Genomic DNA, 14,297 nt, shown 5'->3' with positions numbered 1-14,297 from the left:
AGTCTCCATTTGTATGAAATGGGGGTGATGCACCTGTTGCTTCCGGCTGTTGAGAGGGTAGAAAGCTGATGAATTCCAGCACGTGGCACTCAGCAAGTGCTCACGGAAGGGTGGCCTGGCCCTTTCTCTACAGAGTTATGTGAGCCTGAAGTAGGTTCTCTCCCCTCCAGCTGGGAGGAGGGGCCCCACCCCACCCCGACTGCCAGGACCCCATCTGTACCTTCTCAATGACCCGATCCCCCCCGAAGCGCGTGACAAACTCAGCCGGGGAGGCCACGGTAAAGTCTCTGTGCAGGTCCACCTTCTTTAGTTCTCGGCCCTTCTTCACCAGGTGGAGTCCGGACATGCTGGGTCTGCAGAGGGAACAGGACAGACCCCGATGAGCCATGGAGCCTGGGATGCGGGGGAAGGGAGTCGGGAGGCCAGCACTCATGAAGTCAACATCAACAGAGAAGTGGGAGCCCATCAGACCCCCTCTTGCTTTGTAGTCTCCACCAGGGACCTTGAAGCATTTCACAAGGAGACTCAAGAACCCAATACAGGAATGAGCAGGAGCGATCCCTGGCGTGCCCCAAGCTGTACATTTCAAATCTTTAATCTCCAGTTAATTTTTACTTCATACGCTCCCAACTTAGAAACTCAAATAATACTGAAAAGCTTATGGGGAGGGGTTTGCGAACAGGGAGCAAGCCCACACAGTCTAACACTTTAGATTTGTCTTTCTTGCCCTTTTCTGCACACACATATCAAAAATTGGGGGGCTTGGGGCGCCTGGGTGGCGCAGTCGGTTAAGCGTCCGACTTCAGCCAGGTCACGATCTTGCGGTTCGTGAGTTCAAGCCCCGCGTCAGGCTCTGGGCTGATGGCTCAGAGCCTGGAGCCTGTTTCCGATTCTGTGTCTCCCTCTCTCTCTGCCCCTCCCCCGTTCATGCTCTGTCTCTCTCTGTCCCCAAAATAAATAAACGTTGAAAAAAAAAATTAAAAAAAAAAAAAAATTGGGGGGCTGAAAACAACAAAAAAAAAAGTGTGTAACTTCCAGGTGGTGGTTCCTTGCCCTCCCCCTCCAGAACCCCACACCAGAGGAAAGCACTTCTCTGGCATTTCCATCTCTCCACAGTCCTGAACAATGCATGAGTACCACCTTGTGTGACATCTTTTTTAGTTCATTTATTTATTTAGAGAGGCGGGAGGGGCAGAGAGAGAGGGAAAGAGAGAATCCCAAGTGGGGTCCATGCTGTCAGTGCAGAGCCTGATGCAGGACTTGAACCGTGAGATCATGATCTGAGCCAAAATCAAGAGTCAAACATTTAACCAAGTGAGCCACCCAGGCATCCCTCTTATCAACGTTTTTTATATTGACTGTACGTTGAAATCCTATTTATAGCAGCACTATTGACAATGGCCAAACTATGGAAAGAGCCCAAATGTCCATCGACAGATGAATGGGTAAAGAAGATGTGGAATGTACAATGGAATATTACTCGGCCATCAAAAAGAATTGGTAGGGGCGCCTGGGTGGCGCAGTCGGTTAAGCGTCCGACTTCAGCCAGGTCACGATCTCGCGGTCCGTGAGTTCGAGCCCCGCGTCAGGCTCTGGGCTGATGGCTCAGAGCCTGGAGCCTGTTTCCGATTCTGTGTCTCCCTCTCTCTCTGCCCCTCCCCCGTTCATGCTCTGTCTCTCTCTGTCTCAAAAATAAATAAAAACGTTGAAAAAAAAAAAAAGAATTTGTAGGGGCGCCTGGGGGGCTCAGTCAGTTAAGCTCTGACTTCGGCTCAGGTCATGATCTCGTGGTCCATGGGTTCGAGCCCCGCATCAGGCTCAGTGCTGACAGCTCAGAGCCTGGAGCCTGTTTCAGGTTCTGCGTCTCCCTTTGTCTGCCCCTCCCCCGCTCATGCTCGCTCACTCTCTCTCTTAAAAATAAGTAAAACATTAAAAAATAAATAAAAAAAAAAGAATTTGTAACAACGTGGATGGAACTAGGGTGTCTTATCCTAAGCAAAATAAGCTAGTCACAGAAAGACAAGTATCATATGATTTCACTCATACGTGGAATTTAAGATACAAAACAGATGAACATAGGGGAAGGGAAGCAAAAATAATATAAACACAGAGAAGGGGGACAAAACATAAGAGACTCTTAAATACAGAGAACAAACCAAAGGTTGCTGGGGGGGAGGAAGGGGGGCAATGGACTAAAGGAGTGATGGGGATTAAGAAGGGCACTTGTTGGAACAAGCACTGAGTGTTACATGTAAGTGATGAATCACTAAATTCTATTCCTGAAATTATTATTATACTATACAATAAATGACTTGGATTTAAATTAAAACAAATAAAAACTTAGTATAACTATAGCAAAAAAATAATAAAATACAGTAAACATATTGATTATAAAAAAAGAAATTCTGAAAAATATTTTCTGAGCCTTTGAGATTTTCGATATGTAGTTTTAAAGGCTGATATGACACATACTGTGTATACCTATGATTTTATACTTACATGATCTATAAAACAAAAATCCACAAAAAATATTATCTATATTATCTATCAAAAAATATTATCTATTTTAGATAATATTAAGAAATATACTTAAATACATATCTTTCTACTTTTTTTTATGTTTATTTTTGAGAGAGAGACACAGAATGCGAGTGGGGGAGGGGCAGAGAGACGGGGAGACACAGAATCCGAAGCAGGCTCCAGGCTCCGAGCTGTCAGCACAGAGCCCGATGTGGGGCTCGAACTCAGGAACAGTGATAGCAGACCTGAGACGAAGTAGGACACTTAACCGACTGAGCCACCCAGGCGCCCCTCTTTTTACTTTTTAAAGTGACTATTAGAAATTAAATTACTGGGTAGCTCAGTCTGTTGAGTGTCTGACTTCGGCCCAGGTCGTGATCTCATGCTTCATGGGTTCAAGCCCCGCGTCGGGCTCGGTGCTGACAGCTCGGAGCCTGGAGCCTGCTTCGGATTCCGTCTCCCTCTCTCTGTGCCCCTCTCCTGTTCGTGCTTTGTCTCTCTCTCAAAAATAAACATTTAAAAAAAAAAAAGAAAGAAATTAAATTACATGTGTAGCTTACATTATGTTTCTATTAGGCAGTGCTGATCTGGAGTACAGCTCCAAAATACGGCAAGAAAACCAGAGTTATGTGTCTTCCGTGTCTAGTTTTGAGACACCATCTATGGCCCTCGGATCTTGAGGGACAAGAATGAGAGCTCTTACTCAGCTGCCCCATCTGCTTCCCGTCCCCCAATCTCTCAACACAGGCATGCTGCACCCTGGCAGATTCAGTTCGTGGTGTTTCATGAATCCAGGATTATTCACAGATGAGGGCTGGGGTAGACCAGATGTGCCTTCCTACCTACCTTCCTTCCTCTTTCTTTCCTCTCTCTCTCTCTTTCCTGGAGACAGTGGGGTTTTCATTCACATAGCTCTTTTTAAAATTTTTTCTAACGTTTATTCATTTTTTGATAGAGAGAGACAGAGCATGAACGGGGGAGGGGCAGAGAGAGAGGGAGACACAGAATCGGAAGCAGGCTCCAGGCTCCGAGCGGTCAGCCCAGAGCCCGACGCGGGGCTCGAACTCACGGACCGCGAGATCACGACCGGAGCCGAAGTCGGACGCTCAACTGACTGAGCCACCCAGGCGCCCCTCCTTCGCAAAGCTCTTGCACCTGTTGCTAATGCAGCCCACTAATTGCAGCTAATTGAGCAGCTCCCTTATTTTTCATTGGCAACATCCCTCCTGGAGGCCTCTGCTCTCTCCTCCCGTCCTGACTGCCGGCTCTCCAGACCCCCTTACCCGACTGTCATCCTGGGCCTTCTTTTGCTGACCTCCTCGGGATTCCTTTTGCCTCTCCTCGGGTCTGATCCCTCGTTTGGGGGATCACACGGCTCCCTCTTTCTCCCTCGTTTTGTTGAGACATAGCGTCCGGTAGTTCATCTGATTAAAAAAATGGTACCATGGCAGGACATGTGACGAGGACGTCCTCGCGTGCCTGTCCTCCTCCTCACTGCACCAGGCTACTTCATCACTACCGCCCTGGAGATTCCCTCTGATTCTATGCTGGATGTCAGTTTATTCTCTTGCTTCAGGGGGGGATCGCTAGCCTTCTCAAAAAAGGCGATGGGGAGTGGGGGCTGGGGGTGGTAAATGTGTCATCATCTGGCGTGGTCTGAAACTTCCTTCTGCTCTCACGTTTGACCCTAGCGTTTGGCCGTGTACAGAACTCTATCAGGGAAAACCTTCTCCTTCCGAGTTTTGGAAGCCTTGCACCATCGTGTTGTGGCTTCTGAGGATGCTGGAACCGGAGCTGTTCCGATACTTGGATCCTTCGTGGGTGATCTGTGTTGTTTCACATCCAGAAGCTTATAGGACCTTGTCTCTGTCTCCTGTAGTCTACAGTTTCACAGGGATGTGCTCAGGTGTGCATCTGCTTCCGTCAGTGGGGCTGTGCATCTATCAGGCTCCTTCAATGTGAAAACTCACATCCTGGAATTTATCTTCAAATATTTCCTTCAAATGATTTCCCTGCCTCCTTTTTCTCTATTCTTTCCAGAAGCCTTATCATCTGGATGCTGAAATTCTTAGACTGGCCGGCAAGTTTCTGTATTTTACCCCTCCCCTACTTCCCATCTCGTGTCTTCCACTTTCCGGGCGATTCCTTCAGCCTTCTCTCCTAACCCGCTGTTGTGTTTTTAAATTTGTTTTAATGGTTGTTTGTTTTTGAGAGAGACAGAGACAGAATGCGAGTGGGTCAGGGGCAGAGAGAGAGGGAGACCCAGGATCTGAGGCAGGCTGCAGGCTCCAGGCTCCGAGCTGTCAGCACAGAGCCGGATGAGGGGCTCGAACTCACGAGCTGTGAGATCATGACCTGAGCCGAAGTCAGACGCTCAACTGACTGAGCCACCCAGGAGCACCACCCACCACCCATCCCCCCCTCCCGGCCGCCGCTGTTGTGTTTTTACAACCAAGAGCTTGTTAATGACCAGCAGAGTTTCCTTTTCACGCATCCTATGCCTATGTGTGCAACAACCTCCCTGACTTCAGTGAGGGCAATAATAGCAGCTTTTTCACGTTCCCTTCTCCCAGCACGATTTCTGTTTCTTCCAAGTCTCTTGTGTCTCTCTGTTCGGGGCCTGCCTTCCATATCAGAAACTGTCCCCAACTGTTTGTTAAGCCTCAGTCACTTCCTCGTGGCGAAGAGCGAGAACCAAAGGGCTGACAGAAGGTACTGAGGTGAGGCCGGTGGACCCTGAGCTCCACGCTCGGGACCTTGGGGAGGGGGGCTGCTGTGTACCAGGGAACCCCAAGTACACTTAGAGTCGTCTTCTTTCAAGGGTCCAACTCTCAATTGGCCAGCAGCTGGGAAGAGGGGGGGTGGGGGGTGAACGTGGCAGGAAGGTCTGGGATGGGGGGCAGGGAAGGTTTCAACACCTATAACCTATACGGACCCTGATCGTCGTGTTTGGATACAGGTCCCACACCCTCCACCGTGCCCATCGGTCCCCAGCACCAAGACCCTCTACTTTTCCCTCTCCAGGGAATGAATTGCCTGCTTTCTGTGGGGGTGGGAGTGGACAACCCCTGCCAAGCAAAGCAGACAAGATCTGGGCATTTTGTACCCAATTCTTACGTTGGTACCTCCCCACCTTTACCCCCAGGCGCACAGGCACGTGATGCCGCCAGTCCCTGCGCCTTTCAGGGTGCAGATCCAGTAAGTTCTCAGCCGTCCTCACGGCTGCTTTAGGACTCAGCCCTCTTGGTTCTGCTAAGCCAGTTACTGCTGGCTCACCTGCTTTGGGGCCTCCAAAATAGTATCGCAAATCTCCTGTCCTACCAGCCTTGATGGTTTCCATCTCTTTAAAAAAAAAAAAAAAAAGAATCTAGGGACGCCTGGGTGGCTCAGTCGGTTAAGCATCCGACTCTTGATTTCTGCGTAGGTCAGGATCTCATGGTTCATGAGATAGAGCCCCGTGTCAGGCTCTGTGCTGGCAGTGAAGAGTCTGCTTGGGATTCTCTCTCTCCTGCTCCCTCTCTCTGCCCTTCCCCTGCTTGCACTCTCTCTCTCAAAATAAATAAACTTAAAATAAATAAAATAAAATAAAATAAAATAAAATAAAATAAAATAAAATAAAATAAAATAAAATAAAATAAAATAAATAAAATAAATAAAATAAAATAAATAAAATAAAATAAAATAAAATAAATAAAATAAATAAAATAAAATAAAATAAATAAAATAAAATAAAATAAATTAAATAAAATAAATAAATAAAATAAAATAAATAAAATAAAATAAATAAAATAAAATAAAATAAATAAAATAAAATAAAATAAATAAATAAAATAAAATAAAATAAATAAAATAAAATAAAATAAAATAAAATAAAATAAAATAAAATAAAATAAAATAAAATAAAATAAAAATCTCTTTTGCTGTCATTTAGTGGGAGGTTGACAGGAACTTCTCCTGGCATGGAAGAGAATCAGGCGCGAATATTGAGTCCACTTTTGTAACGCAGCAATGGGACATTCATCTGCCAGGAATTAAGCCAGAAGTTAACCACCCACAGGTGTGTCCAGTGGCTGTGTCACCAGGCAGGTCGAGGGCAGGGATGAGTGGGTTCAGGGGACCAAACTTTTGGTGAAGAACTGATTGATCATGGGGCACCTGGGTGGCTCAGTCGGTTAAGCGGCCGACTTCGGCTCAGGTCGTGATCTCAAGGTCCGTGAGTTCGAGCCCCGCGTCGGGCTCTGTGCTGACAGCTCAGAGCCTGGAGCCTGCTTCCGATTCTGTGTCTCCCTCTCTCTCTGACCCTCCCCCGTTCATGCTCTGTCTCTCTCTGTCTCAAAAATAAATAAACGTTAAAAAAAATTTTTTTTAAATAAATAAATAAACTGCAAGCAGCTTTTCTTCTACAACCTCCTAGGGCTGAACTACTGAAACAAAACAGGACTTACAAGGGTACTTTGGAAGGGCAGATATTGTCTTGCCAATTACATCCCATCAATCAGCAAGGAGCTCAGTTTGTTTCCGATAACTTTATATATTTACAAAAACAAGCAGATGTGGCCTGAGGGCCCTAACCTGCAGGCCTCTGATCTAGGGAAAGAGACGCCAAAATGGTGAGCAATTATGGGTGGTTTGTGTTTTCCTCTCTTCCTTCATGTTTGTTAAATTTCCCGCAGTGGTAAAATTTTAAGCATATTTATTTTGAGAGGGACCGAAAGAGAGTGAGCGGGAGAGGGACAGAGAGAGGGAGAATTCCAAGCAGGCTTTGCGCTGTCACTGCGGTGAGGCGGGTTCGAATTCATGAAACCTTGAGATCACAACTTGAGCCGAAATTAAGAGTTGAATGCCTAACCGACTGAGCCACCCAGGCGCCCCGATAAATTATTTTCAATAAGAAAAAAATATATATGAATTTTGTTAATAAGGACGCTGAAAGCCCTAGCCATTCTGGCATCCATGGGGCAAGGCACTCAGTATCCTTAACTGTAAGATAAGGTTATTAACACATACTACACCAGGTTTAAAGGTTAATACATAGAAAGTAAAAAATGACATCTGACACACAGTAAACTCTGTATTATCATCTCAGTGCAGTGAAGCCAAGAGGATCAGGGGCTGTTGACCTCCCAACCTCACCAGGAAACGCTTCAGCCACTCCTCTGCCCAGGGTCTGCTCCCCATCCATCCGCTCTCCCCGGCCCCCCACTCTTATCTACAGCCTTCCCCGACTGGCTGGCTTCATCTTTTGGCTTCGGATAGTCTCAGCCATCCCGTTTCCATGCACGCAAACACTAAAACTCTAGCAAACTGACCTAAAGCACAACAACAACAAAAAGTCATCCAGGAGAAGAACACCATTTTGGGGCCTGGAAAAACCATTCCCGGCCGCCATTTTGATTTCAAACATGGCGACAGAGCCCCTCCATCAGGTGGGTCGCGGCCCATCACAACTAACTAGGCGGGTGAACACACAACGCTGCCGGAGGGGCCTTGTTTCAGACCCAGTCTCCAGGCCAGTGGCTATTTTTATTCGTTTTTGACAAAGTTGGAGGCCAACCAACATTGGCTCTGGAGGGCCGACCGTCAACCGGCATTTGTTCCAAGGCAAGTGTGAGGGCTGAAATATTCCAGGGTGACTTTGGAAATGGCTTCAGGTGCAATCAACTAGGCCACAGAGCTATCCGCCAAACACCAAACACAGTCAGCTGCTCAGGCACAAGACCAGGCAGAAAACACCCGCGGGGAAGGAATAAACATCTCAAGTGTCACTATGAATCAGACACGGGGGGCTTCTCACTGAATCCCCAGAGCCCCGTGCAGGGGAGGCCACCATTTCCTGCTCACAGTGAGGAAACTGAGGCTCCGAGAGGCCCGATGACCTCAAGTCACACAGACAGCAAGTGTGGGCTTCCAATCTGACTCTGACCTTCTGAATCTAAGTTTGAGGCAGGAAGATATTTAAGACAAATGAGAGTATCTCTATTGTCTGGACTTGAAAAAACAAGCACTTATATTTGAGAGGCGATGTGTGTACCACTGGGTTCTCAGCTGGGGGCAGTTTTGTCCCCCGGAGACACATTGCCATGTTTGCAGACATTTTTTTGTGGTCACAACGAAGGAGGGGTGGCCATCTAGTAGGTAAAGGCCAGGGATGCTGCTGAATGTTCTAGGATGCTCCGAACAGCCCCTCACCGCAAAGAATTACAGGGCCCCACGCGTTAGCAGTGCCTCAGCTGAGAAACCCTAATGGTTTCTAATAGATCTAATCGTAGATTAGAGCCATCCTTCTAGACTTTCAATGCAGAATTTACCATTCCTGACCTGTGTAATCCTGGGAAAGTTGCCTTAGCAGGTGTCTCTTAGTTCCCTCATAAGATGAAAATATTAACAACATTAATTGCGTCTCCTTCCTTGAGTGTGTGTTCAGGGTTCAGCACTGGGCCTTGCGGGCAGTAAAGACCTTAAGCTGAGGGGCCTCTCCACAGGGAAGCCATGGGAAGAGCCCAGTATGGGGCCACTGGGCCCTGACATCAACCAGCCCTTGCCTCCCTACCTCTCCTTTCTCTTTTGTAAAGTAGGGATGGTAACTGCTGAGAGCCGATGACCTGATGGAAGTAAAGTTATTCACTTGCTATTTTCACCAAGCAAGTAAGGAAGAAAGGACATTGCATGGCTTAGTAAAAGGCTGATAATTCTGAACTCATCTTTGGGCTCCCAGACACAGAGACCCTTGGAAATCTCTCAGGCCTCCTGTCCCCCTCCCCACCGGCCCAGTGCTTCCTGGGATGGCCACCTGGGCTAGGCCAGGCTGCCACATGCTTTTGTACCTCCCACAAGCGAATAATGGTTTTTACCTTTTTATTCATTTTCCATTTATTTTTTAAGTGTTCATTTATTTTTTGAGTGCAAGCGAGGAAGGGGCAGAGAGAAGGGGACAGAGGATCTGAAGCGGGCTCTGTGCAGACAGCAGCGAGCCTGATGTGGGGCTCGAACTCACGAACCGGGAGATCGTGACCCGAGCGGAAGTTGAATGCTCAACTGACTGAGCCACCCAGGTGCCCCTGGTTTTTACATTTTTAAATGGTTGAAAGAATCTTACTTTGTGACATGAGAAAATTACGTGAATTTTCAACCTCAGTGTCCATAAATACAGTGTGATTGGAATACAGTCAGGCCCTCTCAATCATGATGTATTATCTGTGACTCCTGGGGCAGTAAATGGCAGAGCTGAGTAGGTGTAACAGAGACCATATGACCACAAAAGCCGAAAATATTTACTATTTGGCCCTTGATGGAAACAGTTCACCAACTCTGAGTTAAGCGGTGCTTTTCGGCCCTGACTGTGCACTCCATCACGAGAAGCCTTAAAAACTGCTGATGTCTAGGCCCCACCTGGACTAATTACTCAGCATCCCCAGGATGGGAAGGATTGTTGGGGGTGGGGGGGTGGGGGGGAGTAGGGATCACCCAGGCATCTACATTTTCCAAAAAGCACCCCCCCCCCCCCCCCCGCAGGAAATTCTAACCTGCAGGTGGGGGCGAGAACCACCAATCAACAACCCACATTTCAACCAGGCAGCTGGCCTTGGTTCTGAGCAGCATTCCCGTGGCAGCGAAGCCACTTGCAATGGGGGGATTCCAATTCTTGCAGGTTTATTCTTTCAGCTTAAGGTGGTTTCGATTCAATGTGATTCAAGATTCGTATGTTGAACTTTTGTGTAAATAGCCTTACAGATCAGGAAAAAAAAAATGTATCCTTTGTAGGCCACACGGCCAGCTTTGGGCACACCGGAGGACTTGAGGGGTTTTGCCAGAGGGGTTAGATGGGGGTAGAAATGTGACTAACATGCTCTACAAAAAGCTCAGTGTACAACAAAGACCATGATCCAAACAGGGGACCGGTGCCCGTCTGCAGGCCCTTTGCCTTCAGCAATCCAAGGAGGGTCCCCCGAAAGGCTCTGTTATTCTGCTTTGCAGAGGGACCAGAGAACTTCAAGGTCAGCCTCCTTCCTGGGGCATGTCTCCTGCCCTCTCTGAACCCCCCAACCTTGAACCCAAACAACCAGGTCCTTCTGGCTCCAAGTGACCTCACTTCCCTGCACTAACTATCCAGCAACTGTTAATAAAGATCATGGGGTGGGCGGGGATGCATGGGGAGAAGTGGTTAAGGGTGATTTTTGTTCCTCCTTTTTGCTTATCTAGAATTTTCTGACTTTTCAACAACAAACAGAACGTGACTTTGGTAATTTTTTCAAGTGCAATAAAATGAAAACAAGAAATCAAGCAGGTGGGGCTAGGAAGCACTGGGGCACAGAAATGCCTGCACTAATTGCTCAGAAAATAACCTTAAATGGGATGCGCGCTCAGATGCACATTGATTCGCCCCGGGCTTCGCGATCATTTCCAAAGTCCTGCCTTCCGCAACCAAGGCTTCACCAAAGCAAAGGGGAGGAAGAGGAGGAAAGCGCGGACCCCCGCCAGCGGGTCCACCTTTGTGTTTCTGAGCGCCCCCTTCCAAACAACATCACCGCCAAATCCAGCCTCCCGGGTTTTGCAAGGCAGTCTCCATCTCCCCAGCGGCCAAACTGAAGCCTGCATTTCTTTGGTGGGGGCGGGGAAGAGGAGGTGGAGCGAAGGGGTCACACAGCTTGTCTCTACTAGGGGCGGTGGGGGGGGGACACGCTGCGTAAGTTTGCAAAAGATAACGGTCATTAGAATTGCAGGCTTACTTACTTTACTTTGCGATCAGGGAAACAGACCTTGCACTTGGCAGGACTCATATTGACCTGCCCGCCGACCAATCCCACCCGGCTCCTTCCGGAATGCCGAGCATGCACCCCTGGACCCCCTGAAGCGGACCCCGGTCCCGGGGCCCAGCAGGGCAGCCACAGGGAGGCGGAGGCGCGGTCCGAGAGCGGCTCGGGCCGGGTTGTGCTGCAACCTGCAGATGCCGGCCCAAGCGCTGAGCTTCCTCCATCCCGAAATGAGTCCTGCGCGCAAGTGTCCGGGGCGGACGCGCCCGCCGAGGCCCCGCCCCCAAGCGGACCCCTCCTCCCAGAAGGGTCCTGCCCCCTCACCGGGCCCCGCCCCCTATCCCCGCCGGCCAGGTCCCGCCCCCCCGCGCCGGCCAATCACGGAGCCACCGCTGACCTTGGGCGCCGGGAGTCGACCGCCGGAGATGTTAAAAAAAAAAAAAAAAAAACGCAAAAAACAAAAACCCTCTTGGCTGCTTTCCTACCCAGCTCGCCTGACTGGAGTAGAAGCGTTCCAGGATGGCACCCACTAGCTACTGGCAGCTGGGCAAAACTCACAAGTGCTTGAATACGCCCCCTAGGGAGGTGGTGGAAAATATGGTTTATTTAAAATATGAGTCAGGGGCGTCTGGGTGGCTCAGTCGGTTGAGAGCCCCACTCTTGATTTCGGCTCAGATCATGACGTCAGGGTTAGGGGGATACAGCCCTGCCTCGGGCTCTGAGCTGACGGTGTGGAGCCTGCTGGGGATTTTCTCTCTCCTCTCTCTGTCCCTCCCTTGCGCGCGCTCTCGCTCTCTCTCTCTGATAATAAATAAACCTTAAAATATGAGTCAGATGTCACCACAGTGCCTGGTAAAAGCCCCCGAAGTCAGGTCAACTTCTGGCTTCCAAGTTCCTGGTTTTGCTCATTCTTTCACCTCTACTCCCAGGGACAAGTTTGTTCCAGGTCTCTCTGTCCCCACGGAGAGCTCCCAACACACACTTCGGACCACATGGGTCACCTGGTAAAGTGAGTGCTTTCAAGGCAGGGAAGACCCCAGCTGCCCTGAGACCCTAAAAAGGCTTCTTTCTGGCTTCCAGCTATGGAATGAATGAGTCACAGGAATGAAAGGGACAGCATAAGGAATATAGCCGGTGATAGTGTAGTAGTGATGTATGGTGACAGATGGTGGCTACACTTGTGGTGAGCAGAGCATAACTATATAGACTTGTCTAATCACTATATCCTACACCTGAAACGAATGCAACATTGTGTGTCAGCCACACTCAAATGAATACATCTTTTCTTAAAAAAATAAGCTTTCTGCTAAGACCAGCATACCCTGAGTGCTCTCTTGTGCCTTTGTCTTATTTAATAGCGATCCTATTGTTTTTATTTTTTTTTTCATTGTAAGTTTATTTATGTTTGAGAGAGAGAGAAAAGAGAGCACTAGTGGGGTAGGGGAAGAGAAAAGAGGGGAGAGAGAGAATCCCAAGCAGGCTCTGAGTCCGACATGGGACTCAAACTCATGAACCGTGAGATCCTGACCTGAGCTGAAATCAAGAGTGGGATTCTTGGGGCGCGCCTGGGTGGCTCAGTCGGTTAAGCGGCCGACTTCGGCTCAGGTCATGATCTCGCGGTCTGTGAGTTCGAGCCCCGCGTCGGGCTCTGGGCTGACGGCTCAGAGCCTGGAGCCTGTTTCAGATTCTGTGTCTCCCTCTCTCTCTGCCCCTCCCCCGTTCATGCTCTGTCTCTCCCTACCTCAAAAATAAATAAACGCTAAAAAAAATAAAATAAAATAAATTTAAAAAAAAGAGTGGGATTCTTCATGGACTGAGCCACCCGGGTGCCCAACAATCCTATCGTTTTTATTTCCATAATGCAGATAAGGAAACAAGACCCAGAGATGTACATTTCCTAAGGGTGACAGAGCTGAAGCCTTGAACCCACGCAAACTGATTCCAGTTAGAATAAATGAATGAATACTTCTCCAAGTAGTTTTCATAAGTTAAAAGGACCCAAAACACTGCCTAGAAAATCTTGCAATGATAATAAATGTAGCCCACGTTCACAGCAAAGCAAGAAGCCAAAAACTAATGGAAACGTTTGCAAATATGGCCACAATGGCAGCAGTGACCTCTCCTAGGAGCTGTAGAAGCAGCCCTGCCTGAGGACACCAGTTTGCTGTGCTCTAGCAGGATATCAACTGTTTCAACAAGGGGATTAAGAAATAAATACATAAAACAGGTGAACACAATTCTCAGCTCTTCAGAATTTCTAGAATGTTCTCCACGGCCTTGTCTTTCCTTCCTCCAAAACAAACTCCACCTTAGGCTGGTGCATTTTTTTAAAGTTTCAAACCAGCCCCCTCCCCCCTGCAAATTCATCCCCGACATGACCCAAATGTAATATATTCCCCTCAAAATAGGGAAAACAATTAAAATCAGGAAATGAAAGTATTTCAAAAGACCCCAAGTCAGTAAGGATCAAGTGGGAAAGAGCTGGAATCGGTTTACTTGCATCGCTCTGGATTTTTATCCTCTAGTGACAAAACCCCAACACCTGTTGGACATCGTGGTGATGCTAACTTCTCCGCCAACCCAGCCCGAGAGACGTCGTAACACAGCTCGCTTTCACGTGGGGGCTCTCAAGAAAAGGATTTCACTTAGATGTCCGCGCTTGGCACGTCATCAGAGTGATAACGACTTGGGTTTTTCTCTGCCTGCCTTATTAGGGAAGAGACGATCGGAAGGAAAGAATAACACACGCCCCTATGCTCGGTACCCGCCTTTATACAAACATCTCCTCTAAACAATTGTCACTGTGCTTTCGATGACAGTTCAAACTTGGCTGTAGATGCAGTCTCGTGTTACAAGCCCTTCTGCTCAGGCTCATCAGAGGCTAAATTTAACTTGTTGGTATGGCAGAGGGAAAAGCCAGGTCAATGGCGAAAGGCACACGCAAAAACAAGAAATGGTACACGTACAAGTGACTAGCAGCACAGTGGAAATTCCGGAGCCGTGAGCGGCCTCAAGCCTGGCCCTGTG

At 48.2% G+C, this 14,297-nt stretch overlaps 1 protein-coding gene across 7 annotated transcripts in view; it reads right to left on the bottom strand.

Annotated features, from left to right (window-relative positions):
- The window catches only part of ACACB (acetyl-CoA carboxylase beta), a 109,575-nt gene that overhangs the window by 78,886 nt on the left and 16,392 nt on the right, over nt 1-14,297 (bottom strand). For 5 of the 7 annotated variants that reach the window (XM_086681911.1, XM_086681916.1, XM_086681915.1 and 2 more), the window contains one exon: nt 221-353. In XM_086681911.1, coding sequence (XP_086538037.1) covers nt 221-353 — 133 coding nt within the window. Of the gene's footprint in view, nt 1-220; nt 354-11,250; nt 11,525-14,297 lie in introns of those variants that run through there. The other 2 variants (XM_086681914.1, XM_086681913.1) reach the window with 2 other exon arrangements.

Source organism: Puma concolor, chromosome D3, assembly GCF_028749965.1.
Source record: "Puma concolor isolate L17-30 chromosome D3, mPumCon1.1.hap2, whole genome shotgun sequence".
Taxonomy (NCBI): domain Eukaryota; kingdom Metazoa; phylum Chordata; class Mammalia; order Carnivora; family Felidae; genus Puma; species Puma concolor.
This window is presented reverse-complemented; position numbering and strand designations above follow the sequence as displayed.